At 41.1% G+C, this 18,824-nt stretch overlaps 1 protein-coding gene across 4 annotated transcripts in view; it reads right to left on the reverse strand.

The window, feature by feature from the left end:
• Positions 1-5,127: 5,127 nt before the first annotated feature.
• LOC145451795 (baculoviral IAP repeat-containing protein 7-like) overlaps positions 5,128-18,824 on the reverse strand; it is a 46,414-nt gene continuing 32,717 nt past the window's right edge. For all 4 annotated transcript variants that reach the window (XM_080330029.1, XM_080330028.1, XM_080330030.1 and 1 more), the window contains 6 exons: positions 12,357-12,542; positions 10,232-10,524; positions 9,511-9,610; positions 7,873-8,094; positions 7,053-7,273; positions 5,128-6,073 (listed from right to left, as the gene is read on the reverse strand). In XM_080330029.1, the coding sequence (XP_080186155.1) occupies positions 5,880-6,073; positions 7,053-7,273; positions 7,873-8,094; positions 9,511-9,610; positions 10,232-10,524; positions 12,357-12,542 (1,216 nt within the window). In that variant the 3' untranslated portion in view covers positions 5,128-5,879. The remainder of the gene's footprint in view (positions 6,074-7,052; positions 7,274-7,872; positions 8,095-9,510; positions 9,611-10,231; positions 10,525-12,356; positions 12,543-18,824) is intronic.

The raw sequence follows: 18,824 nt of genomic DNA on the forward strand, positions 1-18,824 counted from the left end.
TCCAGTTGGTGCGACATCTGTAATGGTCCCTTCGATATTTATATTCAAATATATCCCTAGTGCTCGTGAACAGTAGGCTATATATATTGAGCACCATAATTAGTATAGTAGGCCCCATGCAGTAGATGAATTATAAAAAAATTATTAAACTTTCAAGAACCTCGCGATGATAAATAATTGCAATTCATTTTCATTTTGATTTATCACGTCTCATAGCTATGTTGAGACGATGCGGCCTCATTAACAAGAGAACTCAATCTCATCGATGAAGGTTCATTTCAAGCGAAACATGAATTGCATAAGGATATATGTTCATAGCCGTGCCTGATGATACCGATCTCTAGCAAAAGGCATTGGTGAGAGGGCAGTCCCGGCAATTTTTACAAAAGTGCCCTCATCATCATGCATGTTGTAGGACCACGTTTACGGCAATCATAGCAATAGAGTATATACTTGACGAAGTCACGAGAGCTCACCAGAGGTAGGCTATTTAGCTGAGTGTTACACTTCCCTATTGGAGATGAGTACCCACAGGCCACAGAAAAACCAAAAGCTGCATACGCGTAATAATATAGGCCCAAACTATAAGCACTGTGATATTACTGACGTTTAATTCGATACCCAAGTTGACATATGTATGAACGGTAGTAAATAACTTGGCAGCCGATATAGGCCTTACATCCGTGCAAACTGGGAGATATCGACTACTGAAGCGGTTCGATTCATTCCGCGTGCCAATATGGCTAGGCTTACCATACGTCCTCTTTTAAGAGGATTTGTCCTCATTTTTGACTTTTTTGAAAGTGTCCTCGGAGGACGCCCTTTTGTCCTCTTTTTTGAGATTTTGTCCTCTTTTTTGAAAATTTAGGTCAGAATTAGAGCAAATTGCGAGTGATATGCCGCAAATTAGCACAGAAGTGACGCTCCGGCGGGTATTTCGGAAAAACGGTGATTTTAGCTCTGAGCGATAAGATGACCTTTTTTTAGTCATCCACCGGGCAATGTGGAGAGAAAAACGGTATTTTGAGCTCTGAGCGGAAAAGATGACCTTTTTTTTTTAGTCAACCGATCGCAAAGTGGGAAAAATTCACCGGTTTTTGAGAATTCTACTCCGGATTTGCCAGTTGCAAATTTCTGAAAAAGTGTCCTCTTTTTAGATTTCCAAAATATGGTAAGCCTAATTATTGCGTATCAATTACTGTCAAATTTGGGCAATTTACATGGCGACAACGTCAATGATTACACAAAAAGCAACTTATAAATATGATATACTTACAGACCGTTTGTGATAAATGCTTTCGGCAGGTAAAACGCAGTCTGGAGTGTTTGCACCTGAACACTGAGAAGCCTGTCTAAGCACTGTTAATCGTTATCTTCGTGCGGTAAATAATACTTCAAGCCTTATTTGACTAACATATACCAATTGCAGCAGACGTAGGCTATAAGAAATCCGAGATAATGAATCGACTGATCATTTTAGCTAATACTCTGCTCGCATTCGAGTAGTTGATTGTTACATCGCCTAGCTCCATAGTAAATTCAATAACGGGAATTGTTTGATTGCACGGCAACATATGTACATTGTACAATTAAACACCTTGCCGTAGGGGTCCTGTCGCACAGCCAGATAAATATCGTTTTAAATCGTCTCTACCGCTCGTGATACAACGTAACTTGCCTCTATATGTAGCCTACTAGTGCGGAGCATGAACCAGAGCCGGATTGGATATCCGGCCGGATTTTATTGATTTTGACCGGAGCCGGATATAAATAACTACCAACCACACGCAAGTAATCGCCAAACCATGGAGAAAAAAACGAGCAAAATTTATAAATTCAAGGAACCACCGTACGTGTAAAGTGGGCATGGACCGGAGCCGGATTGGATATCCGACCGGACTTTTTCATTTTTAGCCGGAGCCGGATCAGTACTTTTCCTGATACGGCTGGAGCCGGACCAGAGAATTAAAAAACAGGATCGGAGTCCGACCAGATAATTTTAAGATCCATTCCGCCCTACTATATGTACGGGAGTTTTTAGTTTCTATAATTCTTTCCGAGCATCTCTGGTTTAGGAGTAGCCCAGATTTGCACACCTAGAGTAAACACGGAATAAGCATTGGCTAAAGCTTCAAAACAACTATTCTTTGACAGCGGACATCGCAGGTATTTAAGTGAAAGGCATGTAGGCTACTCTCTCTCTGTTTGCAATATAGTTTCAGATGTGCAGCGCTGACATTCATGGACACCGCACTTGGTAATAACTATTGTGGTCTTTTCCAACCATATTACGTACATTAGCCTAATGAGTTTAGGGTTACATTCATACCCTGGATCAGGGTTGTAATGACTCGAGTCATGAATCGACTCGAGTCAGACTCGAGTCACGATTTTCGGATGACTCGACTCGACTCGAGTCATTTTCTTAAAATACGGAAATGACTCGACTCGACTCGAGTCAATCTGTGTATTGACTCGACTTGGACTCGAGTCATTGCTCATGACTCGAAGCAAGTCATTGACTCGAGATTCAGACGGCGAAGACCGACATTTCATTGTAATTTCGAAGCCAACACACTATTGGGATTTCGTTTGTTGGTACTGATGCTTGAAAATGCGACCAGAAACTGCTAAAAGTGAGGAAAATTGATATACTATAAATGCAAACCATTCAATATCACCAAACAGAGTTAAAAAAGTGGGTTTAGGAAGACTTTAACTGGAAACTGAGCAGTCAACACAATGACTTGGACTCGATACTCTGTTCGCTGACTTGGACTCGGACTTGACTCGGTGGGAATTGAAAATGACTCGACTTGACTAGAGTCAAAAATATAAAAGTGAGATTGACTTGTGACTCGGAGCCTTGTGACCTGGTTACAACCCTGCCCTGGATACGGAAATGACTATGTCCGACATTAGTAGGATGCCCTTTCTTTGCGACTGTCAAGCGTAGGGCTGCTGACAAATTGACGAGCCGCAAGTTGAATTTGTCGAGGTTTAGAGCAGAAGTAATGGCGGAATAATCTGACTGGTCTCACTAGTCTTGCGCGACCTTTTTGTGGTACTGTGAACCCGCAGCATTCCTCCTCGTACCGCACGGACTATTGACAGTAATGCCTTCCATTAGAGTCTCGGATGCAACAAGTGGTCGCGCCGTAGAAAAGCGAAAGCCTCCTAACTAGATTACGACAGCTTGTAAATCAGATTCCAAATATCGCAATAGAAGAAACGAAGAATTCATCGAATCACTCGGATAATCTGTTCATTATGGAACTACTCATACCTACTTTTGCTGTGAATGTGGGCATCTACGACACTATTAAACAGCAAATAGACTAATATAACACGCAAAAGCACAAAAATTTCACAAATTATACAACTGTCCCGGTGGAAATTTTTATAACTACACCCATTACCAGTGACATGTGTCGAGGTTCAGGGCTGGTGAGGCATTAACCCCGCCCCCACCCACGCCCACGCACATACACACACACATGCAAAGTAACTGACAAATATACGCAAATATCTGAATAGCAACGGTAATACAAAGCGGGTAGGCGAGAGCGTATCTTTACACCCTGATAGCCGTTGCAATCCTACAATACATAATTCAATGTTTTACTTCTTTAGTGAAATATTCAGTTATTTAATACATATTGCTCAAAGAAAGACGAAAAGAAAATCGAAGAATTATTTCATTGTGAGTGAGTGAGATGCGATTGTGGTTCAACTGGCTATTGCGTCTATGCGCTGACATTGTATGTAATAAAATATAATTTCACCTTCCTTGGCGAAATTGAGGGGGTTCTAGTGCTTTGACATTGTTAATATGCGGATTTTCAGAATCAGTGCGCACAATAGCATTTGATTGATACTGTAGTTATTATAAATTCCAAATTGTTTCTGGAGAATTGCGCACTTGTGCCTCAACTCACCCTTCGCGCTGTATTTTTGAACAATAAATATGAAAATTGGTGATGTTTTGAGTGAAAAAAATATTTAAATTCAATTATTCATGAACATCGACGGAAAGTATCATAATATTTGAACGTTGAAGTGATGGAGCTTTTACGGATGGTGATCTCGCTTTATCACATTTCGAAATGCAATCACATGGAACGAGGGTCTTCATGTTGAAATCAACAGATGATAAATTTACAAGTGAATATTCTATACACTCTAAATGAAAAAAAATGTGAGTATTCACACCATAAACGTCCCACACAACAGAACCTAATTCAGAATTATATCGCAGTTAAAAATATTATGCGTGCCTAAATGTGTTGTATACCTTCCTACGTCCTTACATGCAGGCATCATTTGGATCAAAATATTGCATTTGATTTTATATCTTGGTGCAACTCTGAGGAATAGGATCTGGTCTGATATACCACGGGTGAATGGATTACTAAATCCAGTTGTCGAATCGCTGTTGTATAAGCAACACTTTGCTTATTCCAACTCGATTAAGCCTCACATTTGGGAGCTAGCGTATTGAAAACAATTTGGATCAAAACCCTGGTTTCATTTTTAGTAATACTCGCAAGCTGAAAATATCAATATCTGCGGATGAAAATTGATTACAATGGACGGACAGCATTTACATGATTTATAAATGTATTAGGTATCATTGATGGCATTTCCACCGTTTTCGTGTGGCGCTCGAGGCTCGAGGTGCATTTGCGTATCAAATAGGATGGTTACAAGGATACCGTACAATTTTTAACAAAGATCAGGTTACAAATGTTTAAAATTTGTTTTAGGTCCGGCATCGCATAACAATCATGAAATAATTTGCAGTCAACCGAACGCTATAGCTATATACAAATTCCGGATTTCCGGTGACGCGTTATTAGCAAAACCAATGAGGAATCGTGTTGATTGTTTTATTAGTCACGGCCAGTGAGAGAGTTGGCATTTTGTTATATATTGATGGTTCTTTAAATAGTGGTTCTGAAGGGGTGAAAGAGAGCTTAAGGGAGTGATGAAGGTTTTCACTGGTCTTGTGAGAAATCTACTCTTTAAAATCAAACAGAAAACGCGGTCAGAAGAGCTGAACAGAAAGAATAAAAACAAGGCACTTTGTTTTTGCTAATCGAAGATAACGGAGTTGGTTTTGTCAAAAAATATATATAGATATAGATATAGATCACTACTGAGTCGGATAAGATTCAGATTCAAAACTGATAAGGTCCGGCCGTTGAGTATCCCGGTACTAGTATACTATTGCCATCGACTTTAATAGGCGCGATAACAGCGAGTGTATACGGGCATATACGTCTGAATAATGCTTGGGTTATTGCGATCACGTTCCCGTCGCAAGAAAGCGTCATAGGGAGGAGATTGAGGAGGAATAAAGATGGTACCGAGTGGACTTGATCTCTTGGTCAAACCGTCGTGGACTCTTCGGCTTCGAATTTCATTTCATTCATAATTGGCCACAGTCAATAGTTGTCGAATCACAGCCGACCCGCTGTATAAGTTTACATCGTCGTCATCAACAGTGTCCAAAATAGAAAGGGTACGAGTGTCTGAACTGGTACTGCTACCAAGTGGTATTTCGCCAACAATATTCAAGTTTCGCAGAGAATTGTACGACAACGTTTTTCTTAAAAATTTCCCCGCGCGCGGAGGTGATTGGTCGAAGCAGAAAAGACCACGTGCAGGTTACCTCCCTCTTTTCCGTCTGGTCCGTTACCCCTGAGGCGGTCTGCGACGACAGGCGCCAGAGCTCCAAAGGCATTCATTTCAATTACAACAAGTGATATTTCACTGATTATAGTGGGTATAGTGATTTGATACATTCTACATGTTATTAAGGTATAATTGGGGGACAATACTTTGAAGCTCTGGAAACGCTTGTCGTGCGCGCACCGTCAAGCCCTGTAGACCTTGATCTTTTCTGTTATTCTACCCTTGCAGATGATACAACGCGTGGCATTAGCAGCGCAGCCCTCGCAAAGACAGAGGTGCCCGCATGGAATCAGGGTGATCTCGCTCTTGTTCTTTTTACATTGCTTACAAAGCACGGCTTCCTCCATTTCTCTCAAACTGTCGGCGATTTCAACACCTGTAACGACGAAGTGGGGCTTAATGTATTTATTTTACGACAGTTTCGAGATCGCATGTTTAAATATAAACATTCTAACTTGGAATCATAGCCAAGTCAAGCAACCGAGTCTTTAATATCAGCTCATGTCATAATTACGTGCATTGCAATTTCCTATTTCCAATTGCGTCCGCATGGAAAGTCCCCAAGGACAGACCACATGTTTGTAGATATTCGCAAACCCTGTCAGAGCCTGATAAATTGCGCTGAATTGGGTGTAGCACATGACATAAACCGGCGGACTGAGGTATTGTTACGCGTGGGTGGAATACAGCACCCGGTATATCTGCCAGTGGTAAGACTTAGCTATGAGGTTTTGCTTTTGCACATCCATATCATCCCTTCTCTCGATATTCGGTATGGAACGCCAAGTATATCGATTACGTACAGAGTTTTGCTCAATTTGCAATCAGCTGACATAACCATTAGATCGGCGAATACATTGCGTGTCTGAATCCCTGACATATCGACCATAATGTACGCACGCCAAACGGATACCAAAAGTCATTACTACTAAGTCCTAAGCTGATTCTTTATTTCAGAGTATGATAGTGTGTCTTGTGACCCAGCGCGAATTCGTGTTCTCCGCGCATGGGTCTATCTAGTAGCAATATGTGCATTCATTGGCACAATGCGCTATTATGAAAAGTGTTACAGTTGACACGAACTAGAACATTTGATGGGTTTACTTCCTTCTTCCTTGAGCCGATCACGCGATGCCAGGTTCGCTGCCTCATCAGGGGTGATTATGATTTGATAGAAGCCTGCTCAAGTGCACATATTGGAATTATCAATGCGACAGAGCTAGGAATTACGTAAAACAGAAGTATATGTTTGATCTCACTTGTACCTCAATGCTCAACTCCATAATCGACACAACGGTGAGCAATCGAATGTATTTGAAGAGCATATGTATTCAAATACTATTGTATAAACTTACCTGATGCCGATTCCGAAATGGATGACGTTCGCGTTTTCTTAACCGTCACGCTGTTCGCGGGTGTCCCTTCGCGTTTCTGTCCTGCATTAGCTGAAATCGCTTGCTGATACATACTTGTCGGTTGCCGCAACGTTGGCGTGGGTGATTCGATTGGCATTTCATCTTCAGGTTCCAGCAGGTCTTGCACAATATCCTCAGTATTGAATCGAGTATTTCCACGCCTGCGAATAAACAATGCAAGATAAATTTTGTCGCTGTCGCCTCATTTGGAGCCATCAAGATTCCATTGCTTACCAGTTTTCTTGATTTTTTACAACTGCATTTACAGTGCCAGATATAGAAAGAGAACGCCGTACTATCCACTTTCAAGTTCGTAAGTAATTTTAATTGACGGCTAGCATTTATCGACTTACACTTGGAAGTGCAAAATCCCGAAGCTCATCGCGATTTAAAGAAGATCTGACTTACAGATTATTAACCAAAGTCGATAATCCAGACAGCTTTTCGATTCCATATGGATACTTTTAAACCCAAACACTCATTATGATGATCACCAAGTAGCCATAATCACATGCAGTTGCGATAGCACATAGAACTCGTTCAATAGATACGTCTATCGAATACAATTTGGTCAGGTTAAAGATTTTATGAACGTAACACGTGCCCATGAATTGCTTCGTAAATCGTGACGATTTGGCAGAATAGAATTCCTTTTTCTTCACCAAGTTCAAGATCATGTGTATTTCTGGAGGCAGGCGCCAGGAATTTGTTTATATTTCCGGCGTGTTCCTCATCATGGTTTTGCGAGCCTTCATAATACCTGCTGATGGCTCTTTCAATTTGACTTCTCGTGAATCCCATGTTCTCCAGCTCTATCATATTGATACGCTCCGCAGGTGGATTCCGTGGATTGCGACGTATTTCGTTCGGCGGTACGTCAAGGGATATTGCGTTTCTTATGGACGGTCGATTGAGATTGGGATGCACATCTCTTAAGCGACGCACGAATTCGACTCCTTTCATTCGCAAAACGAACTCGCATCTAAAACGATATTGACCTGCTATTTGCAATGTATGTAACGATCTTGCTTGGTAAAACGTTGGTCCGAAATTGTAGGTAAATCTTGTTTTTGTTCGTCCTTTCAATAGAAAAGTTAAGATGTCGCATCTGATATCTCCAATCTCACAATCCGTTCGCAACTTGCAGAACTATACGTATAAATCCAATAATACATCTCTCCTTGTGTCCAATATGCCAGTGAGTGATTATCCGATTTCGAAGCGAATTATCCAATAGATGCTTGATATTTGGGGTAAGGAAAGTGCTGAACAGTGAACACTGTAACTGTCGCACAGTATTGGATCACAATGAATGGTATATTTCGCTGCAATAAAAGCTATCTGCACTACAAACAGATTCGAATATTCATAATTACTGTTGGTGACGAAAATGATCATATAGGCCAGTGGTTCTCAAACTGGGGGCGCAACCCACTTTGGGGCGTGGAAGCATCTGAAGGGGGCGCAAAGCCACATTCAACTAATTTTTTTCTGCGATTTACCTCTGTTTCCTGGCTAGTGCTCTGAGTCTAGTCCGAATTTCATATCCGCGAACTCTCTCTTCAACAGCCATAACGTTCCATGCCACCAAACTAACTGTTGACGTTGCTAGCATTCTATATGCTATTTTTAATATTACGATAAGGGAGGCGCGAAATGTTTCACTATCATAAAGGGGAAGTGTCTTTAAGAGTTTGAGCTCCGCTGTTATAGGCGATAAGCGCCAATATTGTGTGTAATAAAAACAAAACAAAAGCAATCATAATTTATGTTTATTCAGAGATTGGAATTCCCGGTGGTGGTAGTGGCTACGAGGTAACAACACTTTGTTGCAATTTACCTTGTCCAATAGTTCTTGCCCGTGACAGTAGGCAAATTGAACATACAAAACGTTATTCGGACTTACAATAAATGTAATAGCAGAAAAATGGGATTACGCATTTTATTCGTAATTGGATGCGAATAGTTCCAATCGAAATACTTTGAAACAAGGGATGCATATATATATATATATATATATGAGATTTTATGGTCGATTTCATGATGTTGAAATGTGGTTGAAATGTATTAACTGTTCATAGAATACGTTTGTCGTCCCATATGCACTCTCAATCTGCCAGACGTTATACTGACGGTTAGTAGTGAAAGGATAAGTGTCTGCTTGAACTGCTTACATTAAGTCAGTGATATTTGTTCATCGGTGGTCCAAGGTCATCCGGTCAGTCGGTCGAGTGTGGCGCTGTGCCCGGATGGATGCGTCAAAACGCTTTGACGGACTGATCAGCCGGCTAGAGGCAATATTAACCTCTGGCAGCACGTGGCCAATGCCGGACCATTGGTGCTTCGGTCACAGTCATTCGACATCCGTTTTACAAGGCACGAAAACATTACTACTCACCCCGGAAACCACTTGGCATGTTCGGTCCACGGCTCATCGTCGCGATCCCAATTTTGGAGACCGCCGTTGCAATAGAAGCACTTCGTCTTATCGGACTCTCCTTTAGAGGCGAAACAACGTTTTGAGTCAGAGTTTTCACACATTAATGCAGAGGTAATTAATCCACTCATCGTTTCTACTCTGGTATGAGTGGAGGCAGCGTAGTGATTCAAGTAGAAGTAGCAACTTTCGAGACGTGTCAAAAATACTTCATGTGAAGGTAAAAGTGAATAGTATGAAAAGTTCTCAAGTAAGTAACTTCAATAAGTAGACGTGGGTGATCGATCGCATACTTTTAGTTGTCAACTTGAGGTAGATACTTTTGAAATTACAAGACGTCAATTTTGCGAAATCTCCTTCGCAAAATTACCTTCGCGAAATGACTAACGCCACTACAAATATAGAAATTTTCGAAAATATATTCCGTCTCACCCCTAAAAGTGGTGCAAACGTAACCCGAAACTGTTGTCTACTTTTCAATATTCAAATTGTAAAAAAAGTAGTTTTTCTTAAACAATTGATGAAGTAGAAGTGGGAGTATTAGTCTAAAAACGTAAAGACTTCAGTAAGTAGTGCAAGTAGGTGAAATCTACTTGAGAACGTCGTCACAGACGGCCTCTGCGCAAATTAAATCTATAGTATAGACGGATATCAGGAAAGCACTACGACAAGTGTCCCATACCTAGAAAGAACATGCCCGATTTCGCAATCTGTTCGACCGGCGCATGAATTCTTTGCCTCGGCCAGCGACTATCGAACGTGGATATTCTCTGTTGCAGTGACGCCATATGAGGGTTCATCGGATTGCGACAAGGAAATCGCTCCATCAGTCGACGTTGTTCTTCCGGAGACGGATCCGGCGGCTCGCCTCTGTTCGTTGTAAGACTTTCGATTTTCCGTCGATACTCTTCGTCCAATTCGGATCTCTCCGAGTCGGACATGGCCACGTTGCCTGCGTATTCGCCTTTGGCGAATCTGGAAAACGATAATTTCACAGGTAGGATCCTGATTTTGAATGACGATTCGATAAATGGTTAAAATCACGCCGATGTTTATATGCGATAAATGATATTGAAGATGGGTTGATAAAATCCTTCAACGCAATCGAAGCTGGATGCGTCTTGGGTATATATATATATAATGATCAAGTGCCTATAACTAAGTCATTTCTAAATCATGGGACGCTATTCCTCTTTATCTCAAAACATCTTCAAAATGGTTGTCGCAGCGGATTAACCTCTTCCACAAGCCTTCTGTTATAATATATTCTTCTGCTTATCCAATATCTGGGATATCTTCACATACTTCCTTCCTACCTTGCTCTCTTTCTTCCACCCGGGATCGGTATGTTAGTCATATGCTGGCCAATACAATACATCGCATCCCTCAACTTCCCACATATCTAAGCATCACAATATCGAAGTAGACTGTCAAAAACCCACAGTCACTTCATTCATTATTCAAGTGTGTGGAACGCTGAGTAAGGCATTAACAGCAGTAAGTCTTAACTAGTGGGTAACAGGAGTATTTTGAGTCTGGTCACAGAGCTAATTGACATCCTAGCAATATATATTGCTATTTTTTGTTGCATGTTGTTCGAGTGACTCTCATTGGTAATAGAAAGGGCATGTGAGTCTGAACTGGTGGGGATATCCATGGTTATTTCACCAATAACATTCAAGTTTGGCAGAGTACTGCATGACTTTCAACGTTTGTCTTGAAAATTCTCTGAATGTGGACGTCATTCGCCGAAGCAGAAAAGACCACGTGCGGGTTACCTCCCACCTTTTCCGTCTGGTCCGTAATGCCTAAGGCAATCAGCGACGACAGGCGGCCGAGCTTCAGAATCATTCGATTGACTGAAGACAAGTGACATTTTACTTATCATAGTGGGTATAGTGACTTGATACACGCTACATGCTACTATGGTATAACTGAGGAACATAACTTTGAAAGTCAGGATACGCCTGCTGCCCCGACATGCCCTGTAGACCTTAATGTACTCTGCTAGTCTGCCCTGGATGATGATATAACGTGTGATATTAGCCGCGCAGCCCATGCACGCAAAGACAAGGGAGCCCGCATGGAATCAGGGTGAATTCGATCTTGTTCTTTAAACATTGCTTACGGGGCACGGCTTCCTCCATTTCCCTCAAACTGTCGGCGATTTCAACACCTGTAACGACGAAATCGAGCTTGAGGCAATCGATTTATGTAAGTTCCGAAATACTAGCCCTCCGGCTTGGGATCATTGCGAAGTCGGTCAACCTAGCATATATTATCAGCTCATGTCACAACTACGTTCATTGCAATTTCGAAAAAATTGGAATTACAGAAATAATTTCTGATGATGACATAATCCAGACAACCGTGCGGTTACCAGCTAAGAGAAGGCATTCGGGCACTATGGTGTGCGTATCGAAGATGTAGCCTACTGATATATTTCAACTGGACGCCAACACAGCATCGATGCAATATACCCAGGATCAAATGTCATGCAGGTCGATCCAAGTTCCGTTTACTCGCCTACCCTATATATTTTGAGGAGGCGTTTGCGAGGTGATTCACAAAATATTTTAGGATCGGGGAGTGTGCCATTACTATATAGCCACAGTTGCATTGGAGCAAAAATAAATTAGTTATCTCTACGCACTTGACGCAATAAAAGCTGATTCTCTAACTATAACGGCAAAACATAAAGAGAACACATTCACTTACAGATATACACCATAGGTGTCGTTTTGTTCAGGTAGATCCACGCATCAGGCCAATACCGATTACTGATTCGATTCACTATGTTGTCTTACCTGCAATTACTGAAGTGTGTCTTATGCTGATCCGATACGTCATCGTTAGGCGCCCAGTTGCGCAGGACGCCGGAACATGAAAAGCACTGCGTCCTGTCCAAATTTCCAAGATAGAAAAATCCTTGTTTTGCCAATTCGCCGACTAGGTATGGAGCCGGATAGGATGGCCACTTGTCAAATGTTTTTCTGCAAAATCGTAATGCATAATTCATTTCGTGTCGTTCATTCATTCATATGGCGTGCAATGTTGGGGTGAAACCGATTAACTTCAAATGTAAGTCCTCTTTAGGCTCAGTTTTCCGAAACATCATTTTTGTAAAGTGGTGTTTTATTTGTAACATTGTATTCGTCTCAATTCCCAGCAATGTAGTTGTCAGTAACGAAGTACCTGTACTTGTTCAGAGTATTCAATTATATTTGATATATTTCCAGTTTGTACTTAATGGGTATGTGTTGAGAACTTGAGACTACTTCTATACCTTTTCTTCAACAGTTTTGGAAGTGGAAGAACTATTCCCTTGTTACATTCAATATCTTGTCAAGTAATAAGTGTTTGGATAATTTTTGCAAAATATGCTGGTCATCGACGATTGACCGACAAAAGTCTGCAAGACCTCGACCACATCTGTTTCCTCAAACTCGAGTAATTTTCATGCCATTCGTTTTCTATGTCTTACGTTTCAAACGATTTGAATGATCTTGATAATCGCTATTACTATTGCCATCGAGTTTAAGTTTTCTGGATTACTGTATACTTGAGAATCATAAATGACTACCTAGACCAGCTCTGTGCAGATGCACACCACCTTCACGAAATATATAATAGGCTAATAGGCATCACTGATTTTGTAGTCCTGGAATGTGAAATACGGAAAGCAATCGAGTAATTTTGGTATTTCAGCAAATTTATTATGGTGTTTATCATTGATGTATAATAATTAATGACATGGTGAATATATTATTAACGACACGGTATGAAATCGAAATGCAAGGTATACAAAATGAAATGAAATCAGTATCAATTTTTTTTTTTGCTACTCTAAATTCATCATTGTCATGTTTTGATCAAATATATAAATACATAAAATATCGACCGTAAATATATTCATAATCGACTATTAGTAAGGTTATTCAACTTGAAAGAACTGAAATGGCACAGGAAAACCATTGGTTTAAGAACTCGCGATACCACAATTTGTTATTAGCGAGTTAGCGGAGTCATCTGTTGTACCCGCGGTAAATGGATGTGGTATAGTGAAGTGATGCACAAGTTTTCGAGAAAGAAGGCAATTGTGCCGGCCAATCGAAGGTGCGATTAAAGATTAATTTGCGATTTTGATTCTTCAGAACTCTTTATAGCTAGATGTCAATTCCTTGTGGAGTAAAGCTATATCGCAGTTGCAGTGTCATATGCGCAAGCTCATTCACGAACTGTAAGTAATATATAAATCCAGAACAGTCAGAGGTATATATATATATATTGTATGGTACACTAAATTCACATCGATCAACATCAAATTTCAAAAACTAAACCACTCGAACATGATTTTCGAATTGCAAATAAACAACAAAATAAAGAATATTTACTGCAGATCAGTGCGACTTCTGCTTTGTCTTTCAGCGATCAGTTCGAATTGCACAGCTTCGCCTTGACAAGTGCAACTCTTATGTCATTTTCGCAGCAAAGTCCGTTTATTTTCTTTATCGTTATGTCCCACATCCTTGGGATTGCTCGAAAGGATTGCTCGCAGGGACATCTTGCAACAAACAGTATTCTTATCTCCTGATCTTTCCTAGCAACCACAGCGTAGCCTATGTTACCATTTCTTAACACCAACACTTTGAGAGCTCTGTTGTTCTGAAGAGTTGCTGTTGAACGCGGCTCCGGTATTCATCATTGTCATCTGATGTTTCAACACTCAACGTGGTCGGCTGTTTTGCACATGCTAGATATGAATCTCTGGTAACGAAGTATCAACCAAGAGACGTTGCAAGATCTTTTGAGCGCGTCGCAAGTGTATGCTGCAGCCTCGCGTGTACAGTGTGGTAAATTCCTGTGCCCGATTGTCTCGTCCTTTAATTTAATACAAATTATTACTTGATTACCGATCTACTCTTTTTATTGAAAGCGTCGGATACATCTTGTAATAAAGGTCATCACAATTTATTAACTGAAAAGGACTTCGATGGTCCCGAACCAGGTGTCAAATCGTGTTCCCGTGTTGAAAGCTATGCAAAGGAATGATGATGCTGACTAGGAGTTCAAGCACTGTGTGGTCATGATAGAGGTGCATCTAAGTTCAGTCGATGCTTCTAGCGGAGCTGAAGATCCATTTATCGAGAGTCTCAGTATCTTCGCTATTTACCGGACACTTATCGGATGAATCCTTTTCGCTGGCACCATCACACCTCTTGTGGGCTTATACGTAGAGAAGGAACGCAGGCCATGAAGTGGCCATCGGGAATCAGCATCTATCGGCTATTTATCTGAATACACTCAGAGTTTCCCTGTCCTTGTTATGCGCAGTGTGATTTTACTGGCTTTTCGGCGAAACAATGCAAGGAAGAACCCGTAATGAATGCAATGATTACCAGATTGCGGTCTTCAGGCATTCGGCAAAGGTTGCTCGAGTACGAGGACCTCGCCCTAAAAGACGATCCAGGTTGCTGATACTTCAGAAAAAAATCAAAAAGATTTCCCAGAACCACAGCCTGATGCTTTAACCTCGACAGATACATTATCTCTCCGCCATGCCGATCCCAGAACCACATCCTGGTGCTTTAACCTCGATAGATACATTATCTCTCCGCCATGCCGATAGCGGTGATGACTTCGCACCCAAGACTAAAACAGATCCGTTTTACACGGTTGTTGCTGCAACATTGGAGACTTGAAAGTCTCAAAAGAATACTTTTTGTTGCGGTACTCGTCATGTGTTCGACAGAGATTCTGCCCCGCTAAGGAAGCTGGGTGCTTTGTATGCGAGAAGATGGGGAATATCAAAAGGTACGACTTAATTCGCTTTATTCCAACGAAACCGGTAATAACGATTCGTTACGCAGACATTTTGGGTTGCTTATTGCTAGAATCACAATCTCTTCGAACGGAGCAAATATTATTATTAGCGTGGGAGTCGAGGACATTGATCCGCTATTGCATCCGGGGCCAAACTAGAACATAGAACTATATCCAGTATATGGTAGCGTTAAGGTTGCAGTGGTCGATTACACCATGTGAGCTGACTGACAGGCTGACATCTAATGATGCGGCAACCGCAATGCGTGGCCCTGTGGTAGTATACCTCAAAATTGCCGGAAGCGAGAACCATAACATTCGTTTTGGTGTCTTTTCCAATCTATATTTGCCGATATGAATCTGGGAGATGGGATTCATGAAAATGTTTCATGCAAATATTCCGAGGTTCTTCCAACTTATCGATCCCGAGACCAAACCTATAGCGACAGAATCCAGGTTTCGAGATTTCGAGATTTCGACAATGTCGGAAGCTGGAATGATATAAATCTTTTTTCCCCGGGAGGGTGTAAGTCGTCGTACCGAAGGGTACCAGAAAAGATCCAGTGGATTTTAGAAAGTTGCTTTATTGCCCGGCTGTACGCTTTCCGGTTCCGTGGTTCTGCACAAATTTGGCTCAAACTGCAGATTTCATCCTATCCTTTATTGATACCGGACTAACTCCTCCGTCCGGAAGCAATACCATTGTGTGAATGGTAGTAAACTTATCTTTCTCTTTTTATGTGTTTTCCATAGGCCACAAATCAATCTTTACGTAACCAAATCGAAGTTTGAATTTTGAAAATGACCAAACATACCTAAATAACCTTAAATTTATTGATTCAAGTGATACTGTGGAGAGACTTTCTGAAACTACAAAGAATAACTTACTACGTTGTGATTTTCAAATTCTCTACCACCTTTGAGTCGGTGTACCAAGAGAAAATCCTAACAGCATCAGACTGTTGTCTCATTTAATCGACGGACAAAGTATAATCACATCTCACCAACTCTCCATTTTTATATAACAATCCTATATCCCTCGATGATTACGGTTGAGTATAGTGAATAATATGAAATATAGTCAAGTCAGTCGGAGGTCAAGTCTAAATATACACATCGGCACCGTGGAATCGCTAATGAGATTGAGAGAGAAAGAAGCAACAAAAGTAATTCATACGTACTTCATCAACCGAAAAACCAAATAAAAGTAGTTTAAACAGATGGCACATATGCAAAAACAATGGCATAATATAGAATACAAGAAGTCGAAAAATTTGATTTCCGAAGAATGACAGCGGAATCAGCAGGATTGTAACCAAGTCACACAGCTCCGAGTCACAAGTCAATCTCACTTTTATAGTTTTGACTCGAGTCAAGTTGAGTCATATTCAATTCACCATCGAGTCAAGTCCGAGTCCAAGTCATCGAGCAGAGGGTCGAGTTCGAGTCATGGTATTATGACTCGATTCCGAGTCCAAGTCATTGTGTTGACTGTTCTGTTCAGTTTCCAGTTAAAGTAGTTAAAACCCCTTTATTTACCTCAGTTTAGTTATATCAAATGGTTCGAATTTATCATATACTCATCTTCCTCACTTTTAGCAGTTTCTGGTCGCATTTTCAAGTACCAGTACCAATAGACGAAATCCCAATATTCTGGTTACTTTACTATTCTTCGAAATTATAATGAAATGTCGGTCTTGGGCGTCTAAATATCGAGTCACATAATTTGACTCGAGTCGAGTCATTTCTGTATTTTGAGAAAAAGAGTAGAGTCAAGTGGAGTCATCAGAAAATCGTGACTCGAGTCATGACTCGACACTTTACTATTCTTCGAAATTATAATGAAATGTCGGTCTTGGGCGTCTAAATCTCGAGTCACATAATTTGACTCGAGTCGAGTCATTTCTGTATTTTGAGAAAAAGAGTAGAGTCAAGTGGAGTCATCAGAAAATCGTGACTCGAGTCGGACTCGAGTCGAGTCATGACTCGAGTCATTACAACCCTGGGAATCAGCTACTCGCTGGTGTCCACTGAAGTCAGGCGCACCCCCTTAAGCTCGTTTCGCGAATGATACGTTTTACATAATTAGTACACGTGGGAAAAGATCACCTAATCCAGTGGTTCTCAACCGGTGTGCCGTTTACGTCTCGCGCTGGTGCCGCGAGAGATTTATTCGAAATTTTGAAATTATGCGCAAAATAATTTTAGTCTATAGCAAACTATCAATTCGCAAAAACGGGCTCGATGTAAAGTTTGTACATTTAACAAATAAAATTAGTTTCATGCCCGCAATCAATATCTCCGGCGACTCCGCTAATTCGCTTTACCCTACATATATATATCCTGCCATTAAGGCTGAATTTAGTACCGCACATTGCGTTGATTGAACGCAGAGAAGAGCAGACATGGCGGCGCCTTTATGACAATGCAGTTTTAAAATCCTCATCTTCTTCCCTAATCACCAGCGAGAAATGAACTGCTTTGGAAGTGATGTTCACGTTTACAAATTCGAGTCAAAAACAATAGCCATCCACAATGCGATTGTTAGGAAGCGTGTCGGCGGTGCCGTTAAATGTAGGCACGGAACGCAACGTCATGATACCGGTGATTAATTTGTGAATTGAGAATTAAAATTAATCAAATTAAATCAGTTAACACATTTATCCGCCGCTGAGGTTATTATCCCGGTTTGTTGAAACTATAATTGAACTGTGGGTGACCGCCCCTCCTAGTAGAACTATTGAGGTATTGCTATCGTCACGCGTGCTACACGATCTGCGTAGAAATGCGTTTGGTATCCTTGTATACGCCTCTAAGCCTCTGTATTCGTTTGTGGCGTTTGTGCTTGGCCTCTTCGATGCGATGGTTAATTACATTAACAATGCAGTAGTGGGCAGAGTTTATTGTCAAACAAATCTTGTTACATATAACATTATATAAGCGCAGACCGAAGTTTCAACAAGATCGCAGCAGGCTAGTCATGTGGGCGCAGAGGTAATAGCTAAAAATTCGAAACCTCACACGGAAGCGGAGAAAGTCTCTGGGACCAAAGCTACGGTAAACTTGAAAATGATTTCCGTGTCAAATGATACCATCCGTAGAAGTGTTTGTGACATGTCCGCAGATATAGAAGATACCGTAATTTATTATTTGAAGAGCAAAGTGCTCCAAAATGTAGAAGTACTTCGTCATAGACCACCATGGTGCTGCTAAGTACTCTGGCAGTTTTCAGGTGCCGTATGCCAGAGACAGTTGAGAACCAACCAGCACCGAACTATCTTTCGTTTTCAGAGGGTGCCGCGAGGTCGAAAAGGTTGAGAATCACTGACCTAAACTATTAAAGACACACTTGGGGAATTGCACGAATGCCCGGTCATGAGTGTGAAGTGCAAGTAATACACTAAATGAAAATCAAATTCTCAGATTCTGTCCCCACGCCATACAGAAATTTA

This window comes from Botryllus schlosseri, chromosome 12 (genome assembly GCF_051294905.1).
Source record: "Botryllus schlosseri isolate E-star chromosome 12, Bs_hap1, whole genome shotgun sequence".
NCBI lineage: Eukaryota > Metazoa > Chordata > Ascidiacea > Stolidobranchia > Styelidae > Botryllus > Botryllus schlosseri.